The 23,946-nt window shown below is 37.0% G+C and overlaps 2 protein-coding genes across 3 annotated transcripts in view; one reads left to right on the top strand and one right to left on the bottom strand.

Annotated features, from left to right (window-relative positions):
• LOC126773765 (E3 ubiquitin-protein ligase Ubr3) overlaps positions 1-23,946 on the top strand; it is a 69,260-nt gene that overhangs the window by 37,213 nt on the left and 8,101 nt on the right. Inside the window, exons 10-12 of the mRNA XM_050494906.1 lie at positions 21,132-21,313; positions 21,706-21,830; positions 22,193-22,335. Coding sequence (XP_050350863.1) covers positions 21,132-21,313; positions 21,706-21,830; positions 22,193-22,335 — 450 coding nt within the window. The remainder of the gene's footprint in view (positions 1-21,131; positions 21,314-21,705; positions 21,831-22,192; positions 22,336-23,946) is intronic.
• LOC126773786 (uncharacterized) lies at positions 14-19,237 on the bottom strand. Of its 2 annotated transcripts, none has more exons than XM_050494941.1 (10): positions 18,656-19,237; positions 5,853-5,988; positions 3,763-3,900; positions 3,247-3,461; positions 2,881-2,973; positions 2,019-2,146; positions 1,544-1,783; positions 1,151-1,282; positions 691-860; positions 14-268 (listed from the first exon to the last, which is right to left on the bottom strand). In XM_050494941.1, the coding sequence occupies exons 1-10, from the start codon at positions 19,217-19,219 to the stop codon at positions 90-92; spliced, it is 1,995 nt and encodes a 664-aa protein (XP_050350898.1). In that variant the 5' UTR covers positions 19,220-19,237; the 3' UTR covers positions 14-89. The 2 variants fall into 2 exon arrangements, with proteins under 2 accessions (XP_050350898.1, XP_050350897.1); XM_050494940.1 differs by lacking the exon at positions 2,019-2,146 and adding an exon at positions 2,234-2,361 and having other exon boundaries at positions 18,656-19,235.

The following is a 23,946-nucleotide window of genomic DNA, read 5'->3' on the forward strand; positions in this document are numbered from 1 at the left end:
AATCAAACACCACTCGCACTTACTTAGCTTTATTTATCAAATTACACTACATTGCGATGAGTATACGGAGTACGTTAACCTATACTTAATTAAAAATTGTTAAGGGGCAAAATCACATCTGCCGGCTCCTCCTCTTGTATGTCGTCGGGGGGCGGTTGCGCCCTCACGTGACGGGAGTAGTCGTAGGTGACCAGCTTGGGTGCTACGAAGCCGCCGTAGCCACTCGCTCCGCGGTGGATGATACCCGCTCCGCTCAGTAGTGACGCACCTGATAAATAATAGCAATATTGTCATTTTGTATTGTTTTTTTCATTTCTAGTAGTATGATACATTACATAAGGCTACATTAAACAAACAATTAAATTACTGCGTACAACGTGTCGAAAATCGAGGTATGAAACGAGCTACGCGAGCGCCTCCTAGCGATAATCTAATAAACTCAAATAATAATGTCAAGGTTAAGCGACGCCCGATCGGTTTCCCCGCCCGCACGCCGCGCCTTCCTTTCGCAACGTTCTGTTGACACTAGTAATATCTTTGCTACCGCAAAATTGCCAGTGCTTGGATCTATAATTTTCAAATTTAGTACGAAAGAAAAATGGAGTGATCTTATGAAGTCATAGAACAAAATTTGTTGCTAATGGTCATGGTCCTGTAACGTTTCGCAAGTACTGATAATATGGAGGGCACCTCTCATGGGCTCGAGCGGCTGCACGTCGACGAAGGGCACGGTGCTCTGCGCGGCGTCGGCGTCAATGTCGCTGTTGACGAACTCCACGTACTGGTCGTGGCGCGAGTCCACCGCCAGCGGCGCCGCGCTGCGCGTCGGGATGTCGGGCTTCACCAGGCTCAGGCGGGACCTGCGGGCACGCGGGCTCAGTACGCCGTCTCATATTTGACCGACTTCCATTCACTCGTAAATATGTACGTGTGTAGATTTTTTACGAATTTTGATGATTCCTTTCGCATTGGGTTAAGAGTAGCTCCGAGGTCGTCCCGTCTTCGTGAGGCTATTGGACTAAGTTTTTGATATCAGGTTTTTTGGTCTTGTGACGGTTTAGTGTTAGTGGTATTTGAGGTGTTTTGTGTTTCTGGAGTCGTACATAGTTTTGTATATAACACAGATCATCGTAGCTCGTTTCGAGCTCACCTTGGGATTTCGGCACCCTCCGTGTTGTCATTGCTGATCCACTGGCTTCTTTCGGGCGACATTCGTCCAGTTGTGTAGTTGAAGGGTGTCGAGCGAATTTCGAAGTGCAAATGAGCACCGATCATTCGGAATCTAAAATGAATATTATTGACTTAAATACATTTAACTAAATACCTTTATCAAATTGGCTGTTATAAATAATTTTAAATCGAAGATCTTGCAAGATTAAATTAAATTTTCAATTACCAACGTTTCGGAAATTGATTCTACCAAGAGGAACCGGCAATAAACTTAAGACAATTAAATTTAAGCTATGTTATTTTAATTATTACTTTCTTTATATAAATTTGCAAAAAATATACACGACTAAAATAGTGGAAATATCTACATTACCTGACTCCGGTTAGAATATGTCCCGATGGCGAGTCGAGTTCGTCCAAATCAATAGCTCTCCTCTCGTAAGTCAACTTGTGGTAGTCCTCCCCTTCTCTTATTCCCGGCTCAGAGATATCGAACTTTTGTACCGGCACCCAGCTTCCGGGTACAACGGTCCCTCTTTGTCCCAGAAAACCCTCACTTATCTGTAGATGGAACACTCTCCCGTGCTTCACGAGACGTAAGCCAGTAACGACCCTGTTATCCAAAATAATAATACATAAATTTATATTAAAAGCGCGTTATAATGACGTATGGCCACCCGCACACCCATGCGTTTAACACAATAAGCTAAATATGTAATGAAGTTGAAATGTTTTGACAAGAGCCCGAAATAAGGAAGGAAGTCCGTGATTAGTTTAAAGTATAAAGCTGAAACATTTAAATCGATGTGCTCCCAAATAATAATGTGCCGCTGTCAGATATTACTGACTTGTTCCGCTTTATATCAGCCAACGCTTCTCGTAAGCTGAAGGTTCTCACAGACGACTGGATATCGTCTTCACAGAGACAAAAGCAGTATGAGCAATGTAGAAGATTCAACTTCCACCAGGAGTCGACCTTTGGAGATAAATCGTGATTAGATAAAAATAGTTATAATATAATATCCCTAAAAGTGTGCGGGTGTCCCAAGGTTTAGGGACTAACTTGTTGTTCTTAACGTCGGACGTGCTATCCCAAAGACTGAAATATCTGTGGGAGTCTTGGCTCGCTTCGTCGCAGAGGCACATGCAGTATGAGCAATGCCAAAACAACCAACGCCACCAAGAATCGACCTGAACAGAAAGTTCTTTAGAAGACATCAACTGCTATATAAAGTATTCGTTTTGAACTACGAGGAGTTCATTGCGTACGATATAATGTCCACTTTTGATCACTTCGTCGCATAATTCAAGCGTAAATAAGCGTGTTATATAAGATTGAAGCGGTTTGATTAATACGCATTGGACGTATTTCATTTTACTGGTGGTTGGGCTTTGTGCAAGCTCGTCTGGGTAGGTACCACCCACTCATCAGATATTCTACCGCAAAACAGCATTCCCTGATATTGTTGTGTTCCGGTTTGAAGAGTGAGCCAGTGTAATTATAGGCACAAGGGACATAAAATCTTAGTTCTTAAGGTTGGTGGCGCATTGGCTATGTAAGCGATGGTTGACATTTGTTACAATGCCAATGTCTAAGGGCGTTTGGTGACCACTTACCATCAGGTGACCCATATGCTCGTCCGCCTTCCTATTCTATAAAAAAAAAGTATTCCAATTTTGTTAGTATTCATTAAACTAGTTAAAATGTACCTTGGTCTCCCCTCGCGTGCAACTACCAGCTGGTCCCAATTTCCTACCGTTTTCGTATTCGATCCACTCGTACCGACGCGGACTGTCCCTAGCCTGTAATATAATTATTTTTGAATTTGTGTATATTTTAATTTCTTATCATAAATTGATATATGTACATAAATATAACACGAAGTATTAACGATATCACAAAAGATCCAATGGACCCGCACTAGTCAAAGACTCCTGCTTGTACCGAATACCATTTACAATTTTGCTTTAAACTCGGACGTTATCCCGAGTCCACATTCAATGCTTTAATTTAAACTAAACTATAAAAATAATATATATAATATACAAGAAAAATAGATTAATATCGTTACTCACAGCCGGACAGACCCACATATCGGAGTCAATGTATTGGCAGTTAATGATCCTCCCATTGCACGATTGTTTTGCACAGTATTCCCCTTTGAAGCAGCCATGTCGCTCAGCGAGCGTGTAATACGCGCAGTTCTCCTTGCAAGTCTGATCAGCGTTCAGGTTTACTTCGTTTTCTATGTACCCTTGAAGCAACTTGGTCACTTCCTCGTATGTTTCTCCTGAAAATTATGTATAACAATGCTGAATAGGTAGTAATGTCAGGTCGGGAATTAGACAAAGGCCAAGTTCTCTGGGCACTATTATTATAAGTAATATTTAAATACACTTCTTAAATTTTTGAATTCGCGGCTGCGAACTTTAGAAGTGTTTCTAGCGTGGTCTCTACGTCGAAAGTATGGCCCTCTATACGCGCAACGCTCCCTTCGTACCCATTTGTCGCGGGACTCGCGTGCAATATACGGGATGACGTTTGACCTTGAACACTAATTTATTAAAATATAAATAAAATTGCATTGTTACCAAGCTTATGTTCTTTTGGATCACATCTATACAGGTCACGTTTGGCCATCGCCATTGTTGCCTTGGCAGCGGTCGCAATACGCGATGTCCTTTCGGCATACCTCACCCGCGTCAGATTCGCTTCCTGCGTGAAGTTTCCTGGAAATATAACGTTTTTTATAAATATTTTTCACTAAATTTATACAGAAATTTAGTCACTAAAATGCCATATGTAAAAGTAGAAGACAATAAAAATATATAAGACTGCAATTTCATTTAAGGTGTAATGTCGAAAAAGAATGACTTCAGCTTTTATTAAAAAGAATCTGGAACTAATACTTAAAAATATAATACGTTGCTATAAAATGTTTTAATTTAATAGTGCTGTGTCTTTTTCTTACGTACGTCAAATAATGATGTCAGAAAGAGAGGAATGAGCGTTTAATTAAACAACCGCTAATCAACGTTTATAAGGCAGGCCAATAATATTTATAATCTATATTATTATTTAAATGAATATTTGCTTGTGTGGGTCAAATCTTGAACTTTAAACTACTTCCATCCACTGATTTAGATGAAATTGTGCTGATATTTTGGTGTTTATTTTTAAATATTCAAAAGTTTTCGCACGCGATTTCTCCTCTTATGTACATATGAGGCAACCTTTTTTTTGTTCCGCTGACAACGTGTATACAAAATTTCATAATGATCGGTAGACTAGTTAAGACGTAACAAACAAACAAACTTACTTTCGCTTTTATAATATTTAATAACGATTAAGTAGTATTATAGATGCATTTGTTAAAATTAGCAAAAAGGAAGTTTTCACATTGCTATTTTTACCAACGGATATTTATAAAACGTATTGCTCTAAACTCTAATTTAACACAAGTCTTAATTCGTCACTTATTACTTACTATTATCATAGTCTTTGTTTATTACTATAATGTTACTGAAATTATTATTGTTATTATAATTATTATACGTTATTGTATTAAGTGTTTCGTGATTATCAAGAATGATGAGCACGTGAATTTTGTCATTACAAACGCACACATTTTGATAATATTTATCATACTGGTGGTAGGGCTTTGTGCAAGCTCGTCTGGGTAGGTACCACCCACTCATCAGATATTCTACCGCAAAACAGCAATACTTGATATTGTTGTGTTCCGGTTTGAAGGGTGAGTGAGCCAGTGTAATTACAGGCACAAGGGACATAAAATCTTAGTTCCCAAGGTTGGTGGCGCATTGGCTATAAGCGATGGTTGACATTTCTTACAATGCCAATGTCTAAGGGCGTTTGGTGACCACTTACCATCAGGTGGCCCATATGCTCGTCCACCTTCCTATTCTATAAAAAAAAAAAAATCTCCCTCTTGTTTGTGACGACAACGAATTTTATATTGTCGCAATAGTCGACTGATACTTTTTAATCTGTGCTACGCTCCACTTTACTTTTAGTTAAAATGATCGTGCTGGTTATATTTATGTATAATTTGTTTTGCTTTATAAATTGAAACGTAATATGTGGGTTTACCCTAAACGGGAGTCTAAAAATATGAACATAACATTAATAAAATAATATAAATATACTTTCCTGTAAATTACACAACTATGATAATATGTGCAAAAATCACGTTAAGCAGTTGCTGCGTGATGGAAGGACAAACCAATAAAAATATAGAATAGTAGTCTAGTATAAATAAAACCCTGAAAAAAATCTAATTTGTTCGTGTTGTGTTATTCTTAGTTTTTGAATGGATTTATGAATTATATAACAGCCTATGAATATCCCACTGCTGGGCTAAGGATTCCTCTCCTTTTTTTGAAGAGAAGGTTTGAGCTTATTCCGCCACGCTGTTCCAATGTGGAATACACGTGGTAGAATTTCAGTGAAATTTGGCACATGCCGGTTTTCTCGCGATGTTTCCTTCACCGTCAAGCACGAGATGAATTATAAAAATAATTTAAGCACATGAAAATACAGTGGTGCTTGTCCGGGTTTGAACCCACGATCATCGGTCAAGATTCACGCGTTCTAACAGCTGGGCCATCTAGGCTTTTTTTGAATTACGAGTGTTATGTATTTCGGTTCGTTGATAATATACCTTTGCCATATATCCTGAGCAGCATCCATGAGAATTGCATCATTGCGTATCCCTTTATCTCCGTTAGGGATATCGTGTTGTACATGTCGTATATCAGCTGGTGTGGTGACATCTGCATATCGCAGAGATGATCTTCCTGGAATTTGTTACATTTATATTTTTCGGTTTATTATATAATATATAGACCATAAATAAAATATTAACGAAAGATTTATTTAATAAAAACTTTTATCGTCTGAACAACTCAAAAGTAAATTTTAATATAGTTTTGTATTGTTTTTTTTTTTTTTTTTATTTAATTAACGTGAATATAGAAATACTAAAAATTAAATAACAATTAAATTTGTCGTAAACACAAAACGGAAGTGAAACTATGTATTATTATATATATTTAAAAATAATTAGTCATTTATGACCAGAAACGTAGTTGGGTTTTTTTTATCACTAACTTGTATTTATATATTTTTAATAAGTTTTAAAATATTTGCGTAATTACTGTTTTATCTGCCCCGTTAATTAACATGTTGCTTGGTGTGTAGTAATTTTATATTCGATTAAAAAAATACTTTCAATACTTCATATTATTAGTTTATACATTCTATTGATTCTCGACTTGTTTACCTATGCATATTAATATACTTTGTATATAAACGCGAAAGGGAAATGTCGTGTAGTTGTACTTTTTAATTGATATATTTTTTTATTATCACGATTCTTAGGTTTATACGATTACGTATGTTACCAAGAAATTATTGTGGAGGAAGTAAGAACGAGTATATATAATTGTATCGTTGACTAAGCGAAAGCACTTATTCGGTTTCTTAGTAATAAATCGTAACAAGATTGCACACTTATAAGGGTCTACGCCACATTCTATGTTTTTTTTTTAATGAATCGATGGTACCGACTTTGTTTATGTTTATCGTATAAATGTTATATGCTAGTGTGCGTGGTTGTTTATGTGTGTGTAAGCATCATCGTAACAGTTTGTTAATTTAGATGAGTTATTTTTTTTATTAACGAATTTATTCGAATTACAAAAATTCGCAAACATAACAGGATAAGTAGGTCGTTTGCATTTCATGACGTAACGTTCGTGTTGTTTATAAATATACGAAGCCACTTAAGGTATTTTAATTAACGCAATACTTGTGTGTTACACATTTAACAACGGTTACTCAAGATCGTAGAACCTTAACAATAAAGTGATTGGGTCACTGACATCCGTCCAAACACGGTCACTCGGACGACCACGTTCCGCCTTTGTCGACGTTACTTTCTGATATCCTTATTGAATACAGAACGAAGATTTCATTCGTATACAATTTGTAGTTGGGAGTGACTGACTCATTTCATATACCTGCAATACACCGCGGAACATGTCGCCGTATTCGAGTAAGTCGTGAATTTTCCTCACAGCTTGCGCGACGGACGTCTTGGGGTCCATAAGAATGCCCTCCGCTAGATCGAGCCATTCCCTGACGGGCGCTGGCACCGCGCCGGGCTGGGACTGACGCTTTATAAACGTCAAAAAGTTTTTGTAATGCCCGTTTATAACACGCATCTTCTCCATAGCCTTCACCCACAGCCATGTGTCGTACGGTCCACGGGGGGATAGAGGCACAGATTGTATCTGTTCATCGAAAGCGACAAAGGCCTTTGTCAGTTCGACGTCCCCGCTGACGCCAGCCGCACTCCACTCGGAACTTGTGACGTTCTTCCACAGTACCTTTTCGACCGCGTAAAACGTATTGCGTAAATTGTCCACGGAGGAAGGGTCGCCAGCGCTGGCGACCGCGAGCAGCGCGAAAAGCGCTGCGTATTTCATATTGTCAGCGAAGTGAAACGGTTCACGTCGCGGCCGGAGGCGCACTGACGAGCGGAGGGGACAGCCGGCTGGACGGACGCGGTCGATCTAGTGATGACAAACGCTTATCGATATCGAGAACGATTTAACAGAAAATTGTTCGCGTCGAACGAGTTTTATAACTCGAATGCATAATAAGAGCTGAATCTAATAGTTACCACGTCGCTGGCCTTGATGCGTTACGAACTAACTTTCACTTTGCATTATCCGCTTCGAGTAGGCGGCGTTATATTTATTTATCAATATAATGTAGTATTACATTAATAAGTGAATACTTTGTGAAATTAAAGTTTTAAATAATTTATCCTTATTCACGATTAGTATGTAAACGTGGCTTGCACAACACTACTCGATTCAAACTGTATTTATTTCATTTGAATACAAACTAGGGCATAAAAATAAAGAAAATAGAACGAACTATAGTACTCGAAGCTTCGCAACAGCAAATTAATGTTGGATAAATTAAAATACTTAAAACAAACTAGTAACTTAAAATATTTATTATTGTCCGAATTGAATCGACATGTATATACCGAATTGTAATACATCACATCACTATCGGCCCGCATGTTAATATTGTTAACTAAGCGTAATCTTTATTTGCACATACATTGACCCTTATTGCTATGTAATAAGTATCATTATCGCGAACACGTTTGGACTCTGCGATTGCGACTCGGTTATTATTATTTGCCCGCTCGTATGCGCCGTCAGCTGACACCGGTACTGAATCCCGAGTAATTGTATTGTGCGCTTTAGTGTTTTTATTTTACGATTGTAGAGGGTGGCTTATTGCGATCCCAATGTATATATACATAATAACAATATAATATTATCCTGGGACATTTTTCATACACGGCCATCTGATCCCAAATTGAGCTTGTACAGAGCTTGTACTTTGGAAACCAGACAACTGATGTACTATACTGCTTTTCTTTTGTAAATACATACTTATGTAGATAATTACACCCAGACTCGGAACAAATATCTGTCCTGGGTGGGAATCGAACCCACAACCTTCGGCGTGAAAGGCAAGCATCCACCAACCACGCCAACCGGCTCGTCGTATACACTATTCATAGGCTTTACTAATATTATCAAAGCGAAAGTAACCGAGTCTGTCGGTTACGTCTTCGTGGCTATACCACTGAACCGATTTTGATTAAATTTGGTATGAAGCAAACTTGAAGGAAGTAATAGGCTACTTTTTTACCTAATATCCCTTTTCTAGTTTAATATAAATATGCAAAGACAAAACATTTTTTAGTAGATTTAGGTCTAAATACTCTGTTTGTAATTGATTTTCTCCTATTTTTTTTTTTTTTGCTATTTATTACCTTTATGTTGTAAAAAAAATAGGAAATGGGAGTAGAATCACATCAAAGTATACTTCATTCAAGTAGGCTTTATTTAAAAGTACTTTTGAATCATCATTTAACAGAATTATTTAAACGTTAAGCTACCACCATTTCGCTATGTATTATACTTTTTATTGAAACAATATCTCCTCAAAGGGAATCAGTAATCATCATTTCCATACAGTTAACCTACAATCCGGCGTTCGTATCCTTCTAAACCGTAACTAGTAGACCAATCGTGTCTTCTGAATAGGGCACCGTTGAAAATTCTACTTTACGTAAGCAAAACGAATCGTATATTGAATATAATTACCATTCCACGGTCACCATTCTATTGATAATTTGGAGGTTGAATGAAGTATTTAATTTAACTTAAATAGCCGCCTCTTGCAATGTATTTTTCACCCTCGTTAAACGTTCCTCGTGAATGAAGCTGTAAAATGTAAAAATCATCTCGTACTTCAAGAGATTAGATCGTTCAAACAAACAAACTCTTCAGCTTTATATTATAAACTTCTCGCACGCCACCTACGGTATGGTTATGGTATTTTTTCGATCGCGATACGTTCCCGATTCTATTGCGATCCCATTTCGATCGCATCGAAAAAACTGTAACGATAACGTTACGATTTTATTGCGATAAAGTGACTGAATTTCTTAGTTTAAGACGAACGCCTCGGATCATCCTTTGTATTATGTACAAACCCAAGTCCGTTTCATGTGTCGTGTTCGAGGTCAAGTTGTCTAATTAGTGTTGATTCAGCGAAGTAATAATGATTAGCCGTCCATGTGTTTGTTGATTTCTCGGCACAGTTTATTATCACAGTAGTATCAATAACATATTTACATATAACCTCGTAATATATATATAATTTAGTTTGTCTAGAAGATATTGCCTATGTGATGTAGATGTTATAGGAATTGATTAGTTTAAATATGGTAATTTTACTGGTGGTAGAGCTTTGTGCAAGCTCGTCTGGGTAGGTACCACCCACTACACTCATCAGATATTCTACCGCAAAACAGCAGTACTTGGTTATGTTGTGTTCCAGTTTGAAGGGTGAGTGAGCCAGTGTCATTATAGGCACAAGGCACGTAACATCTTAGTTACCGAGGTTGGTGGTGCATTGGCTATGTAAGCGATGGTTGACATTTCTTACAATGCCAATGTCTATGGGCGTTGGTGACCACTTTCCATCAGGTGGCCCATATGCTCGACCGCCTTCCTATTCTATAAAAAAAAAACGGTGCATTTGTACTTTATAAAAATATACATATATCATAGTATTGGTATTAAATAATTAATTAATTCTCGAAAAAAATATCAACAGTTACACACGACCGCTATATATCATTTGCAATATCTATAATACAGCTAATAAAACGCAGCTCTTGTTACAAATGAAATGAAATCATGATACCGTGTTCGTGAATTTCGCAGCGCTTGATTTTACAAGTATGTCCAAACATTACCCGTCATAATATGATATATATACATGTATGTTATACTCGCGTGCAGCGGGTTCGTTTATTGATATAAATTAAAGTTTCCTTTCTCACGTTCTTCGTCGCCTCATTTGAGTTTATGTTATATCATTTGGAAAATATCGACGTTACTCTTATTGACTTTGTTACATCGAGCTATTGCTTCGTTCGCCGAACAGTTATACATTGTGTTGCGGTGTTACGGTTTGAATTTATTTATTATATCAATAAACAACATTAATATTCACATTCACGATAATAGTATGCTAGTACAGTGTGATACACCATTACAAGTATTTACAATAGTGCAACGGAATGACTGTACGCTTATTAATAGTAATAGTAACAGCCTGTAAATGTCCGACTGCTGGGCTAAGGCCTCCTCTCCCTATTTGAGGAGAAGGTTTGGAGCTTATTCCACCACGCTGCTCCAATGCGGGTTGGTGGAATACACATGTGGCAGAATTTCGATGAAATTAGACACATGCAGGTTTCCTCACGATGTTTTCCTTCACCGAAAAGCACGAGATGAATTATAAACAGAAATTAAGCACATGAAAATTCAGTGGTGCTTGCCCGGGTTTGAACCCACGTTCATCGGTTAAGATTCACGCGTTCTTACCACTGGGCCATCTCGACTTTTTGTATTTGTATTTGTATGTTGAATTTTTTTAATTTGATTAAATATTAAGTCTAGCTTCTCAACAATCCAATTTTTCCAATGGTTGTAATGTTTGTTTTTTTCCATTGGCGATATAAGAAATATTAACCACTCCTTACATCACTAATGCGCCACCAGCTTTGGAAACTAAGATGTTATGTCACTTGTGCCTTTAGTCAGACCGGAACACAATAATACTTATTCCTGTTTGGAGATAGAACATCTGATGATGGGTGGTACTTGGCCAGGCGTGCTTGTACAAGGCCCTAATAAACCTAATATGTATACATACATATGTGTGTAGAGTAATTAATTACGTGTAGTAGTGTACTGCGTGATTTATAGGATAAATGTTGTAATAAACATTGGTATCGAATCTTGACCTACGATCCTAGTCGATGTTGTTGGCTTAACGAACTTGGCCTATATATACATTATTCGTCGTACTATTAACCTGATGCTGTATTCGTATTGTGTTATATATTTGGCACACATAACTTATTACATACAGTACAGTAATACATTATTAAAAAAGAATACAGTTAGACGAAGATATTTCATTGCTAAGAAAACTTGACCAATCTCAAGATAGATTAAACAACTGTGCATGATACATTATAGTGCACGAGTGTGTGCGCAACACAAACACAGGTGCACTCTCATAATCCGATGGGACCGCAATCGGAAATAGCGGAATACGACCGGAAAGAATTCAGGCGCGGGAACAACGGCTTTATATGCTCTCCGAGGCACGAGAGTGTATACACTTCCAACATCTAGATTCCGGGCTGCTACTGAGAAACTTTCTACGAAAAACTTTTTATCGGTCCGATCTGGGGTATGAACTCAGGACCTCGGGATCTGCGGCTTTATATCAAGCCACTAGACCAACGAGGCAGTCCAAACACATAAACACTAAACGAAACGCTTTATAAATAAGTATAGGTGAGATTTGTTCTTTGTTCTATATACAATTCAAATTGTCTTTTTTTTTAATTTTAGATATTAGAAAAAAATAAATTATTATATTAAATAATAAACAACAAAATATTATTTACTTTAACACACACATAATGAATAACACAGTTTGAAAAATGTCCATCGAGTATTGTTACTCGTTTAAGATGTCTGTCTCAAAACATCCGTTTTGTCTGCGGTGCAGATGCTGTCTTTGAGTTAGGCCGCCGAAACGTTGTGAAATTCCGAATCTTTATTCGAAACAGAAGCGTCACACTTGCCTATTGTGTTTCTAAAATGTAGAAAATGTACTAACGTTTTTTTTTATATAAAATAGGAGGACGCACGGGCCACCTGATGGTCAATGGGTACCATCGATTATAGACATAGGCGCTGTAAGAGATATTAGACATTCCTTACATCGTCATGCGCAATACTAAGTATTTTATTGTTTGACGGTTGAATATGTCATGAGTGGGTTGTACCTAAGATGGCCCAGTGGTAAGAACGCGTGAATCTTAACCGATGATCGTGGGTTCAAACCCGGGCAAGCACCACTGAATTTTCATGTGCTTAATTTGTGATTATAATTCATCTCGTGCTTTACGGTGAAGGAAAACATCGTGAGGAAACCTGCATGTGTCTAATTTCACTGAAGTTCTGCCACATGTGAATTCTACCAACCCGCATTGGAGCAGCGTGGTGGAATAAGCTCCAAACCTTCTCCTCAAAAAGAGGAGAGGAGGCCTTTAGCCCAGCAGTGGGACATTCACAGGCTGTTACGGGTTGTACCTTCCCAAAAGATACCCAGCTTTTAAATTTATAGTCGAAAATAAACGCCTCAGACCAGAAAAAAATCCAGCGTAAGAAACTCAACGGTTTTTTTTTAATCTTAAATAGTCAATATAACATTGAGTTACAGTTAACTTAACAGATGGTTCGAGACTCGATAGTCTCGCATGGTTGCGCAGGTGTGTTCGATCCCTTAAACAGATGGCACCTACGATTTGTATATACATATTTTTTATGACATATCTTAGCGTGGCATATTTGAGACAGTGATTTTTAAATAATTTTATCAGCTTAACATATTACTTTACTAATAAATATTGTTCAGGGGATGATTACTTAAACAATACTGGGCCTCTTCTTTCGAATATTAAATCAACGATGACAGTATGAGATAAATATATTTTTAACTAGACATCGCTAAACAACATATTATTTTATTATAAGTCAGGCCGTAGTTGAAAACGTTATACTTATGGAAGAACATCATGCTTATATAAATTCGAGTTTTATTATTATTATACAATACGTGCAAGAAATACTGTCAAACTCGCCTCGAATGATGCAAGAATAAAACATTAAATTTTCTTTAAACAAATAGTGAAATACATATAATAAACAAATCAAATTGTCCTCTTTATGTTATTATTATGAAGTATATATATTATATTTCATTGTAGTAGCGGAGTCCTGCGATAGCCCTATTTAATTAGGATTATCTTACAAACAAACACGTCCGTTTCAAACAGCTTGTAAGAATTAATTATGGTCATTGTCTTTGCTCCTTAAATTCGTAGCGAGAAGCTATATAACATTTTTCAATGAGCGGGATATTTAATAAAATCGGACCATAATTTTTGAGATAACTAAGAATTTTCAAATATATCTAAACACATACAATGTGAAACATACATTGTACTGAGAACTTGTATATATTATCGTTTATTTTATACATTTTCAAAGAATAAATACGAGAACAGTACGAACGCATGTACAAACTTTTATTCATTAATTTCATGATAAACGCGAATGTTTCGTAGATAGCATAACATTATCATTGGTACAGTTGATTGACCCTTCCGCTCTTGACACTTGACTTTATTTATTCTAACGTACTACATTAATAAAATACATTAAATTCTTCGAAACAAACAATAATTTGGGGGCGATAAACAAAAAAAAATGTTTAGACAGATGTAAGGTACCTTTGTATCCTGTTAGGGTACAGCGTGGCGAACAAACAAACTCACTATCTCGTTTGTAATATTAGTCGTCGTAGTTCGTCGTTTCGTGTAGGATGATATCCTGTCATATTTGTTTTCGCTACTGTAACGGGGCAGCGTATTGGAACAGACGACAAAAACCTCCTCAGAAGAGGAGTCTTTTGTTCTACATTCGAACGTTTATATTGGTGATATATTATAAGAATTAGGAACAATAGATAAACGGATAGTTCTGTTTTTTTTACACTTAATAAGCAATTTTTTGACCGTTGACTTGTCTGATTTTAAGCATCGACACGGCCTAAGATGTAGCACGCTTGCCTAAAAGAAACCTGTTCACTCTGGATTTAAAGACACCAACGTTCTGATATGTTAACATCGTAGCGCTCAATACACGGTAGTGGCTAAGTGCGGCTTCGAGCGTCGGAGCGTCACGGTAGCTCCTCGTTAAGACGAAAAGGGTACCGCTGGTTTTTTAGCGGGTATTCGAATGTGTGGGCCTACTCTGCGCCTTAGACACCGGCGAACCCTCCCCACTTGTATCGTGAAGGAAACGTGTAATGCGTTTTTCCAAAATACAATAATAACAATACAATAATACAAATAATAAGTTATTTATACACATCTTGGTATTCACACCACACATTTTTTTTTATTTGTTAATTGCGGTTAATACGTTTATGATTCAGTAGAAACGTAATTATATATCAATACGAAACAAAACGAGAACAAAGGAAGGATAATAAACAAAGCGATCTCTTTAGATGGTATTAAATTAATGACGTAAACATGACATCAATACAAATTATGTCCCTTAATGCTTTATTATAAAGGCCATTATTGTATTTTCGTAGAGTTATCAATGAATAATATTTATTAAAGTAAATAGCTAATTTATTTATGTAAATATACAATGTCATTATTATTTTTTCTATATGTTTATAGAAGACACAATTATTTGTAATGCTTGTTGTGTTTATTCATATAATTTAATTATTATTATAAGTCAATACATACTGAGTCATATTTAACGTAAGCTGCCTTTGTTCTCTCTATCAAATTTAAATTTTTTCCTAATGATTGACCAAAGAAAAATTAATGATTTTTTACATTTTATGTAATATAAATACATAGTATCATATCTTACTTAGTGGTAGGGCTTTGTGCATGACCCCCTGGGTAGGTACCATCCACTCATCAAATATTCTACCGCCAAATAGCAATACTTACGAAATGTTCCTGTTTTGTATAACACTTTAGTTGCCGAGATTGGTGGCGCATACACGATGTAAGGAATGGAATGAAATTAGACAATGACGTAGCCTGAGACCTGAATATAAATAATAATAATAATAATATCCTGGGACATTTTTCACACACGGCCATCTGATCCCAAATTAAGCTTGTACAAAGCTTGTGTTATGGGAACCAGACAACTGATATACTACATATACTAATTTTCTTTTGTAAATACATAAGTATATAGAAAATTACACCCAGACTCAGGACAAACAGACATGTTCATGCACACAAATGTCTGTCCTGGGTGGGAATCGAACCCACAACCTTCGGCGTCAAAAGGCCAACCGGCTCGTCAATAAATATAAAGAACGGCATATTGTTAAAAAATTATGTTAAATTTCTTCGGTCGATTTTACTGTAATCGGATATTGAACTGCTTATCTTAAATATTGTTAAACCGCAATTGAATTCGATGTTATGTTTGTTTTTATTGAATTATTGTAATTTACTTTTTAATATTGCCAGTTGAAATGCTTTAATTTCAATGTCAATGGAACTTAACACGGTCTAAATCAAATTAAAATTTTGATTTTTACGAAGTTTGAAGTTTTATAATTGAGGCACGCCAATCCTGAGACCTCGAGAGGATCGATTCCGCTATTGAGGCTCATATTTAGTTTTTTTTATGCATCGATGATAGCTCAAACGGACGGATAGAGAATCGTAATGGAGATGTGATCAGATTTCTTATGACTTGTATTGAAGCATTAGTATCGTAAGCTTGTTATAGGCTCTATTTATTTGAATAAATAATAATTTATAAATTTATTAAAACTAAACTGAACAAATACAATTGTCAATTTATTTTTTTATTTTTTTTCATTAATTTGATCCTCCTTAACTCGGAGACGAGTTGCGTGACTGACAATTGTGTGTGAACTCAATGAGTCACTGTACCGTTCGTTCTCGTATAGCATTGATTAGCATATTTTTTATACAATACATATATGCGTTCATCTAACATGTATACTGCGCGGTCGTCATACTAAGCCCGATAAATATGATACTTAATACCTACACGAATATTTAAGAAGTTTATTTAGTATAAACCGTAACTGCGGTACGCTGTGTTTTTTTTAATAGGTAGGCAGACTAACAAATAATTAACCATAGACATTGGCATTGTTATATATTAAGCATAATTTACATCGTTTATTTGGCACCAACTAATCTCTGCCTTGTGCGTGTAGTTCACTGGCTCACTCCCTACGTATTACTGTTTCGCGGTATAATATGGCGGTATTTTAATATTGTACGTTTGTTTGCTGGTTTATTGAAACGATGGTGGAAAATAAGAAGTTCTATTTCAGCTTCAAACTTAAATCTAAGTTGGCTGACCTGAAATTTCTGTAGTTGTTACAAGAATGTGTAACCGAAACTATTACATATATACATACATGTATTAATATAATGTGTTCAAGGTGAGTCTATTGACAATGAACTCGCTTAGGTCATTATTTATTGAAAGCATTATATATATATATTAACCTTTGGATGTGTGCCTTGCGCATGTATTGTAGTCATTCATCCCTTTCTAAGTTTTTTTTTTCAATTAACCGTACAACTGTCGCATTTTTTAATCATGTAACTAATCGAGTAACGCTCGATCTGCTTTTATTTTATATGAATTGGATACAGTTTCGTTGGTCGATATAATTTTGTATTCCATATTCAAATTAAAATATAATTAACTTGAAGTATGTATAAACATTACTACGGTTTTAAATTGATAACAGGATCTCATAATATATACATAGTACGAACAGGCAATAATTAAATCTGAAGCCGATTCCAACAGCAGATGGAGTAAACATAAATAAACAACGTCGACCTTAAATCGGCATGACGTCATTAATAATAAATATAAAAATAATCAATAGTATTGACTATCAATTATGGGATAAATGAAAAAAAAAATCCGTTTTGAACATCGACGAAGTTGCTATCCGAATTAAAGTGTATAGATGTACACGTAGCTTAGTGAAATAATGTTTGTATTGTAAATAAGGGTATAATCAAGAACTTTTTATAGTGTATATAGCAGAGAGACTAGCAAATCGTATGGAATATGCAAATCTAATGTTTATTTATCTTTACTGATGTTGGAATAAAGTATAACTACTTTACTGGTGGTAGGGCTTGGTGCAAGCTCGTCTGGGTAGGTACCACCCACTCATCAGATGTTCTACCGCAAAACAGCAGTACTTGGTATTGTTGTGTTCCGGTTTGAAGGGTGAGTGAGCCAGTGTAATTACAGGCACAAGGGACATAAAATCTTAGTTCCCAAGGTTGGTGGCGCATTGGCTATGTAAGCGATGGTTGACATTTCTTACAATGCCAATGTCTAAGGGCGTTTGGTGACCACTTACCATCAGGTGGCCCATATGCTCGTCCGTCTTCCTATTTTATAAAAAAAAAAAAAATAACTTCACACAACACAACACCGGATACGATGCACGGTACAACTGGAATATTATCATCGATATCCGGGGTCCGGCGCCCCCACACCCGTTGTATATACAACAATGAAAAAGTATGTATTCAATACATTATTTGTTTACCCTTCATACATTGTCAATCACGATAATACACTAAACAATCGATTGTCTTTAAATTTTTACATCATTGCTACGAATAACGAATGTACAAAGAATTGTAAATATTTTTAAGAAACGTTTAACATTTTTATGGAATTGTCGATTGTATTTATTCAAGATATATGTATTTCAATTACTCGTTTTTTTTCCTTTCGCTATCATTGAATTATCCGTGATAAAAGGTACTAAAATTTTAAATCGATCCGTTGCTTCGTTGTTCGTTCGCATTTATAATTTTAAATAAAATTTTAATAATTTTAAAGATTTTAAAGAAAATGTATTTATTCAAGTTAACTTTACGTTACGGAAAGCGGCCTCTAGTGAGAAGTGACGATAAGAAACTCGCGTAGTTGTTCTTTTTAAAATAAACCACAATTACAATTTGGTTACTATTTACAGTTATTGTTCATTAAACTTATTAACAACTTAACTCTTAACGTTAACTCGGGTTTAAATTCAAGCATCGTAATCCAAAAAAAATATAAATATAATATTAATGGAACCATTTTTTAGACAATGCAAATAAATTTGTTGAATAACACAAGGTTTATTGTTTATACTAACTTGTAAATCTTCCAAAATGACCTGTAAAATACTTTGTCCGAGCAGATGTTTGTGCGGTGGAACTATCATTGCGTACACGCGCTCCATAAGACCGGGCAATGCACTGCTATCGTGCGAGACGCACCACTCTGCGAAGTCCTCCAGCGTTCTCCTCTCAAACTCGCGCTGGTTTCTCGTGTACTCTCTCATCTTCTGATCCGCCGATGACACTCGGCTCAATAGATCTGACATTTCGTGAAGCTTTAACTCGAGGCTGTTACCGCGACCTATGTGCTTCGCCAGGAGCATCAAAACGGCGCCATTCTTATCTACATTTAATTCAAGCCTATTTATCGCCCGGGTCACCTGGGCCAATCGCGCCAGCACCTGCCTCTCTCGTCTCCTGATGATGGGTAACTCGACACCGCCCGACACATTGAAAGGTTTGCTGATAATGTCCCAAGAATTGAGAACTTCCTCGCCCACGTCTATACCGAGTCTGATTACATCGACGGCTTCGTCGACGAGCGCGTGAGTTACAGTGAATGCTGCTAGCAACAGAATGGCACACACGCGAGCCGTCATGGCGGCGGACGGACTCCCACTGAGCCGTCTCGCGTGAGGTCACGGGGTGGACAGCCTCGATCTTTACTTTCCTTTGTGAAATATCTTTGTAATTTATTGTTTCTTGTTAAAATGATCACTGATAGTTTTGCGTTCAATTCGAGTTAAAACTCTTGTTTGAATACAAAAAATGTTGTATTTCCAGTTTTACTGTTTAATTCATGACTCATTGAGAACTTGTTCGCGCGACTGCTTTTTCACACCTTACGTCACTTACTAATTCATTGTAGACAATTGTGTCGTTTTATTATTCCATTGGATACATTAAAAAAAAAACAAAATATCACAATAATATAATTATGAGAAAAATATATTTTTTTTATAATAATTATATCTATTTAGCAAATACTTATATATATTTTTTAATAAAACAACTTCCAGGTAATAATTTACGTTTTCACGAAAAAAAAGACAAAATATTCGCATTAAAATTTTACCTATTTTGTTTCTTCACAACTGATCTGGCAACACTCGTCAGTAAATCCCCTTACCAATATCAACAAAAGCTTTTTGTCATCCGTTGAAATTGTAACTAACACTCATTTTGAACGTGTTATCGTATTTTTATAGCTATAATAAAAGATAAACATATGAATATTCTCTTTACGAAAAGCCTTAAAGTCTTATCAAGATGTTTTAAATGATATAAAGCTTTAACTACTCTCAACATTAGCTAGGCAACACCGTAAAGTTGAGTAGTTTATTTATATTTTTAAGTTTTATTGTACAGTCGTTAGAAATACATCTTAAATCTTACATTAGAGTGGTAAAATGTTTACTGTGTTTGTGGTCGTTATTTATTTGTTACATTAAAGCTTTCGATGTCTTACGTATAACTAAGAACAGAGATTTACATACATTAACTTGTCTAAAACCCTCACTGCTGTGATAAGGCCTTTTCTTCTCCTCAGAAGAAGGTTTTTCCCAACTGACACATGCAAGTCAAGCTCATGCTTCTAACTTTAAAAATACGAAAGAATTAAAGATAAATATTGTTATAATTAGATATATTTATTTGATGGTAGCGATGCAAGCTAGGTACCATCCACTCATCAGATATTGTAACGCCAAACAGCAATAGTATTATTGTGTTCCGGTTTGAAGTGTAACAGCCTGTTAATGTCCCACTGCTGGGCTAGGGCCTCCTCTCCCTTTTGAGGAAAAGGTTTGGAGCTTTTTCCATATATAGCCGAGAAGGCCCAGTGATAAGAACGCGTTAATCTTAACCGATGATCGTGGGTTCATACCAGGGCAGGTACCGCTGAATTTTCATGTGCTTAATTTTTTATTATAATTCATCTCTTGCTTGACGATGAATGAAAACATCGTGAGGAAACTTGCATGCGTCGAATTTCACTGAATTTCTGCCACATGTGTATTCCACCAACCCGCATTGGAGCAGCGTGGTAGAATAAGCTCCAAACCTTCTCCTCAAAAAGGGAGAGGAGGCCTAAGCCCAGCAGTGGGACATTCACAGGCTGTTACTGTGTGTGGTTTGAAGTGCGAGTGAGCCAGTGTGACAACGGAAACCATTTTATTTTTCTGTATTGCTCAAGACGACATATTGCTTTGTAAAAATACCGCAATAAAGTACTCAGGAATGACATTTGTAATTTATAAATCATAAATATTTAGTTATACACATCAAAGTTTTACTTAATCCTCTTCAAAATACGACAATTACACTAGAAATACATTCACATACGTTAACTCTTTGTAAGTAATTCATAAATAATTAGATTGAATGGGGTATTTTATTTTATACTTATAATAGAGCGTTTCTCGTTCGAGGTGCGCAAAAAGTAGCTGCGGTAGTAAAATGGGTGCTATGTGCCTTTGATTGTGATTAAAAATGAAAATAAATTCTCAACAGAGTCTGTTCTACGAGATTCTGGCAGGCGTGTGGGTTCGAAACGGGCTACAGATCAAAGGTCAAGCGATGACGTACATCCAGGCCAACTTCTGCAACTCGATGGTCGACATGGACATATACTGGCTACAGATCTGCGCCGCGCATCTACCCGCTGACCAATTCGTCGACATGTGCATTGATGTGTAAGTAACCCTTCCCTTATATTCGTAATACTCTATAATTAACACTAAGTGCTATGCTATTCGAGTGTATACAAGTTTCCGTCCACGGGTTCACCCCCATGTGAGGGGGAGGGCACAGGTGTCAACACCCCTATTTTCATTTATGTACCCTTACAACGTGTATGCAAAGTTTTATAACGATCGGTTGAATAGTTAAGTCGTGACATGAAACAAACAAACGAACTTACTTTCGCAATTATATTAGTTAACATTTCGAAAATATATATATATATAGCAGTGACCATTATTTTTTGAATATATACAATGGTCACTGCTACTCGCACTGCGTCAACGGTCACCGTTTTATCTCATATCACGACAAATATAAAATGTGACTGTAATATTTTGACCAGGTTCGGAGTCCGCGAGTGGCTGAGCATGACGCCGATGTCGCAGGTGCAGGCGGCGGAGCAGGACGCCATGGTGGAGGGACTGCTTACCTTCCTAGCGATCCTCGTCTCCTCGAGGACAAATCTCGGTAAGACTCGAGGCAAAGATTAGAACCTTTAGTTATATAAGATAACTATGATTAAATCTTCCTATAAGCATAGTTGCATAGATTCTAAAGTTTAAGTTTTATTGAGGCTTAAAAATCTACCAACATATTAGCTTATATATTATTAGAACTCCTACCGAAATGCGGTCATTTGCATCACTCAGACTTGATAAAAACTGTCGAGCTGAGTAGAAGGATAGTTTATTAGCAGGAAGATATATAATATATATATATATATATATATATATATATATATATATATAATTTTATTAGTTTTTATAAGAGTGATCAAAAATTAAAACAATCAATTATTAATAATATGAATAATATTATATTGTTCTTAGGCAATGACGAGTTGACTCAGTCTAGGCTAGAGGTCGCCACTCTTCTGGCGGCCGGCGATAAGACGCATTCGCAGCTGCTGGAGCTCATGCCGGAGAGGTCGGGAAATGCGCACACGAGGAACTTCGAGACTGTGCTGAAAGAGGTTAGTTTGTTCGTAATTTAGCCCTTTTATATAAGTAGGTATATATATACCAGGATCAGAACTAAGGGCGTGGACATATGTCTACGGTGCGGCACCGGCCGTCGTTACACCGGAGACAGCACGGTGCCGTGTAAGGTACACCGCACGTTAGTTTGTTTTGCTGTTAGGACGTGCTTCCGCTGGTGAAATTAAAAAGTCGACAATTAATAGTCAGTCATTTTTATTAACACGTGTGAACTAAGCAGCAGCAAAACATTGGGTTGCACTGCACCCGCCGTCCCCCGGTAGCGGCGCCGTGCCGTTACACGGTGGCCGGTGCCGCACCGTGGACCAGTGTCCACGTGCTAATAGTTTACTCAAGTATTAATCCTTGTAAGATACAGCCTTGGCCAAAAGTATTAGGCACCCCAAAAAAATGCTCAAAGCTTGTTTACTAATCGAACAATGAATAAGTGCTTATCTTAGATGACGCGCCGGGGTGGTAAATAATTTCTTAGAACAGCAAGCGGCTATTTGTAAAGGTCATAAAACACGTGGCAACCGAGAACAACGGATTTGATATTTTTGCGATCATCTCAGTGAAAGTTTAGTCACTTGTGTTCGGAACTCTGACAAGTGAACAAGCTGCAATTTCCATTTACGCGATTACGTTGACTCCTAATTTACTCAAAATTGCCGAAAAGAAGTGAAATTTCTTTAGAAAATCGTATAAAAATACAACTGCTCCATGAAAACGGGAAGTCGCAAAAGGAAATCGCCAAATTGGTGAAATGTTCGCGTTGCGCGGTGCAATCTGCAATAAAACGATTTGCCCAGGCTGGTTCTCACTCTAATAAACCCAGAACAGGCAGAAAACGAATAACTACGAAGCGCGAAGATAGAAAATTAGTACGCGAGTCAATAAAAAATCGGAAGAAAACTTCCTCGGAGCTTGCTGCTGCCTTGTCCGAAGAGGCCGGAAAGCCGATAAGTGCTCGGACAGCCAGAAGGAGACTTGGAGAAGCGGGCCTAAAAGGATGTAAAGCCAGGAAGAAGCCCTGGCTTTCAGTAGCCAACAAAAGAAAACGTTACGAGTGGGCTCTACGACACAAACATTTTACAGAGGAAGATCCATGGTCCAATGTGGTATGGTCTGACGAATCAAACTTTGAGGTAAGCCTTATTTACTGCTTTTGTTATAAATAAGAATGATCACTTATTTTTTTCACTTCAATCGTGAAAGTTATGATCATTAAAAAAAAAAATTTTTTTTCTTTCGCCTACAGGTATTTGGAACAGCAGGTGTCACCTTCGTGAGGCGACGTGTCGGGGAAGAATACCATCCAGACTGCGTCGTACCCACTGTAAAGCACGGAGGAGGCAGCATAATGATCTGGGGCTGCATGGCAGCTGATGGTGTTGGAGAAATGTTTGTTTGCGAAGGTCGCATGAACAGCGAAAAGTACATAGAAGTGCTAGAAACTGCACTTAAGCCTTCGCTAACGAGTATTTACGGTGACACCAACTTAGACAGAGTCGTATTCCAGCAAGACAACGCACCTTGTCATAAGTCGGCGACTACGATGCGTTGGTTTGCAGAAAATAACATCTACCTACTTGATTGGCCTGCCC

The sequence above is a fragment of the Nymphalis io genome, chromosome 15, assembly GCF_905147045.1.
Source record: "Nymphalis io chromosome 15, ilAglIoxx1.1, whole genome shotgun sequence".
Lineage (NCBI taxonomy): Eukaryota > Metazoa > Arthropoda > Insecta > Lepidoptera > Nymphalidae > Nymphalis > Nymphalis io.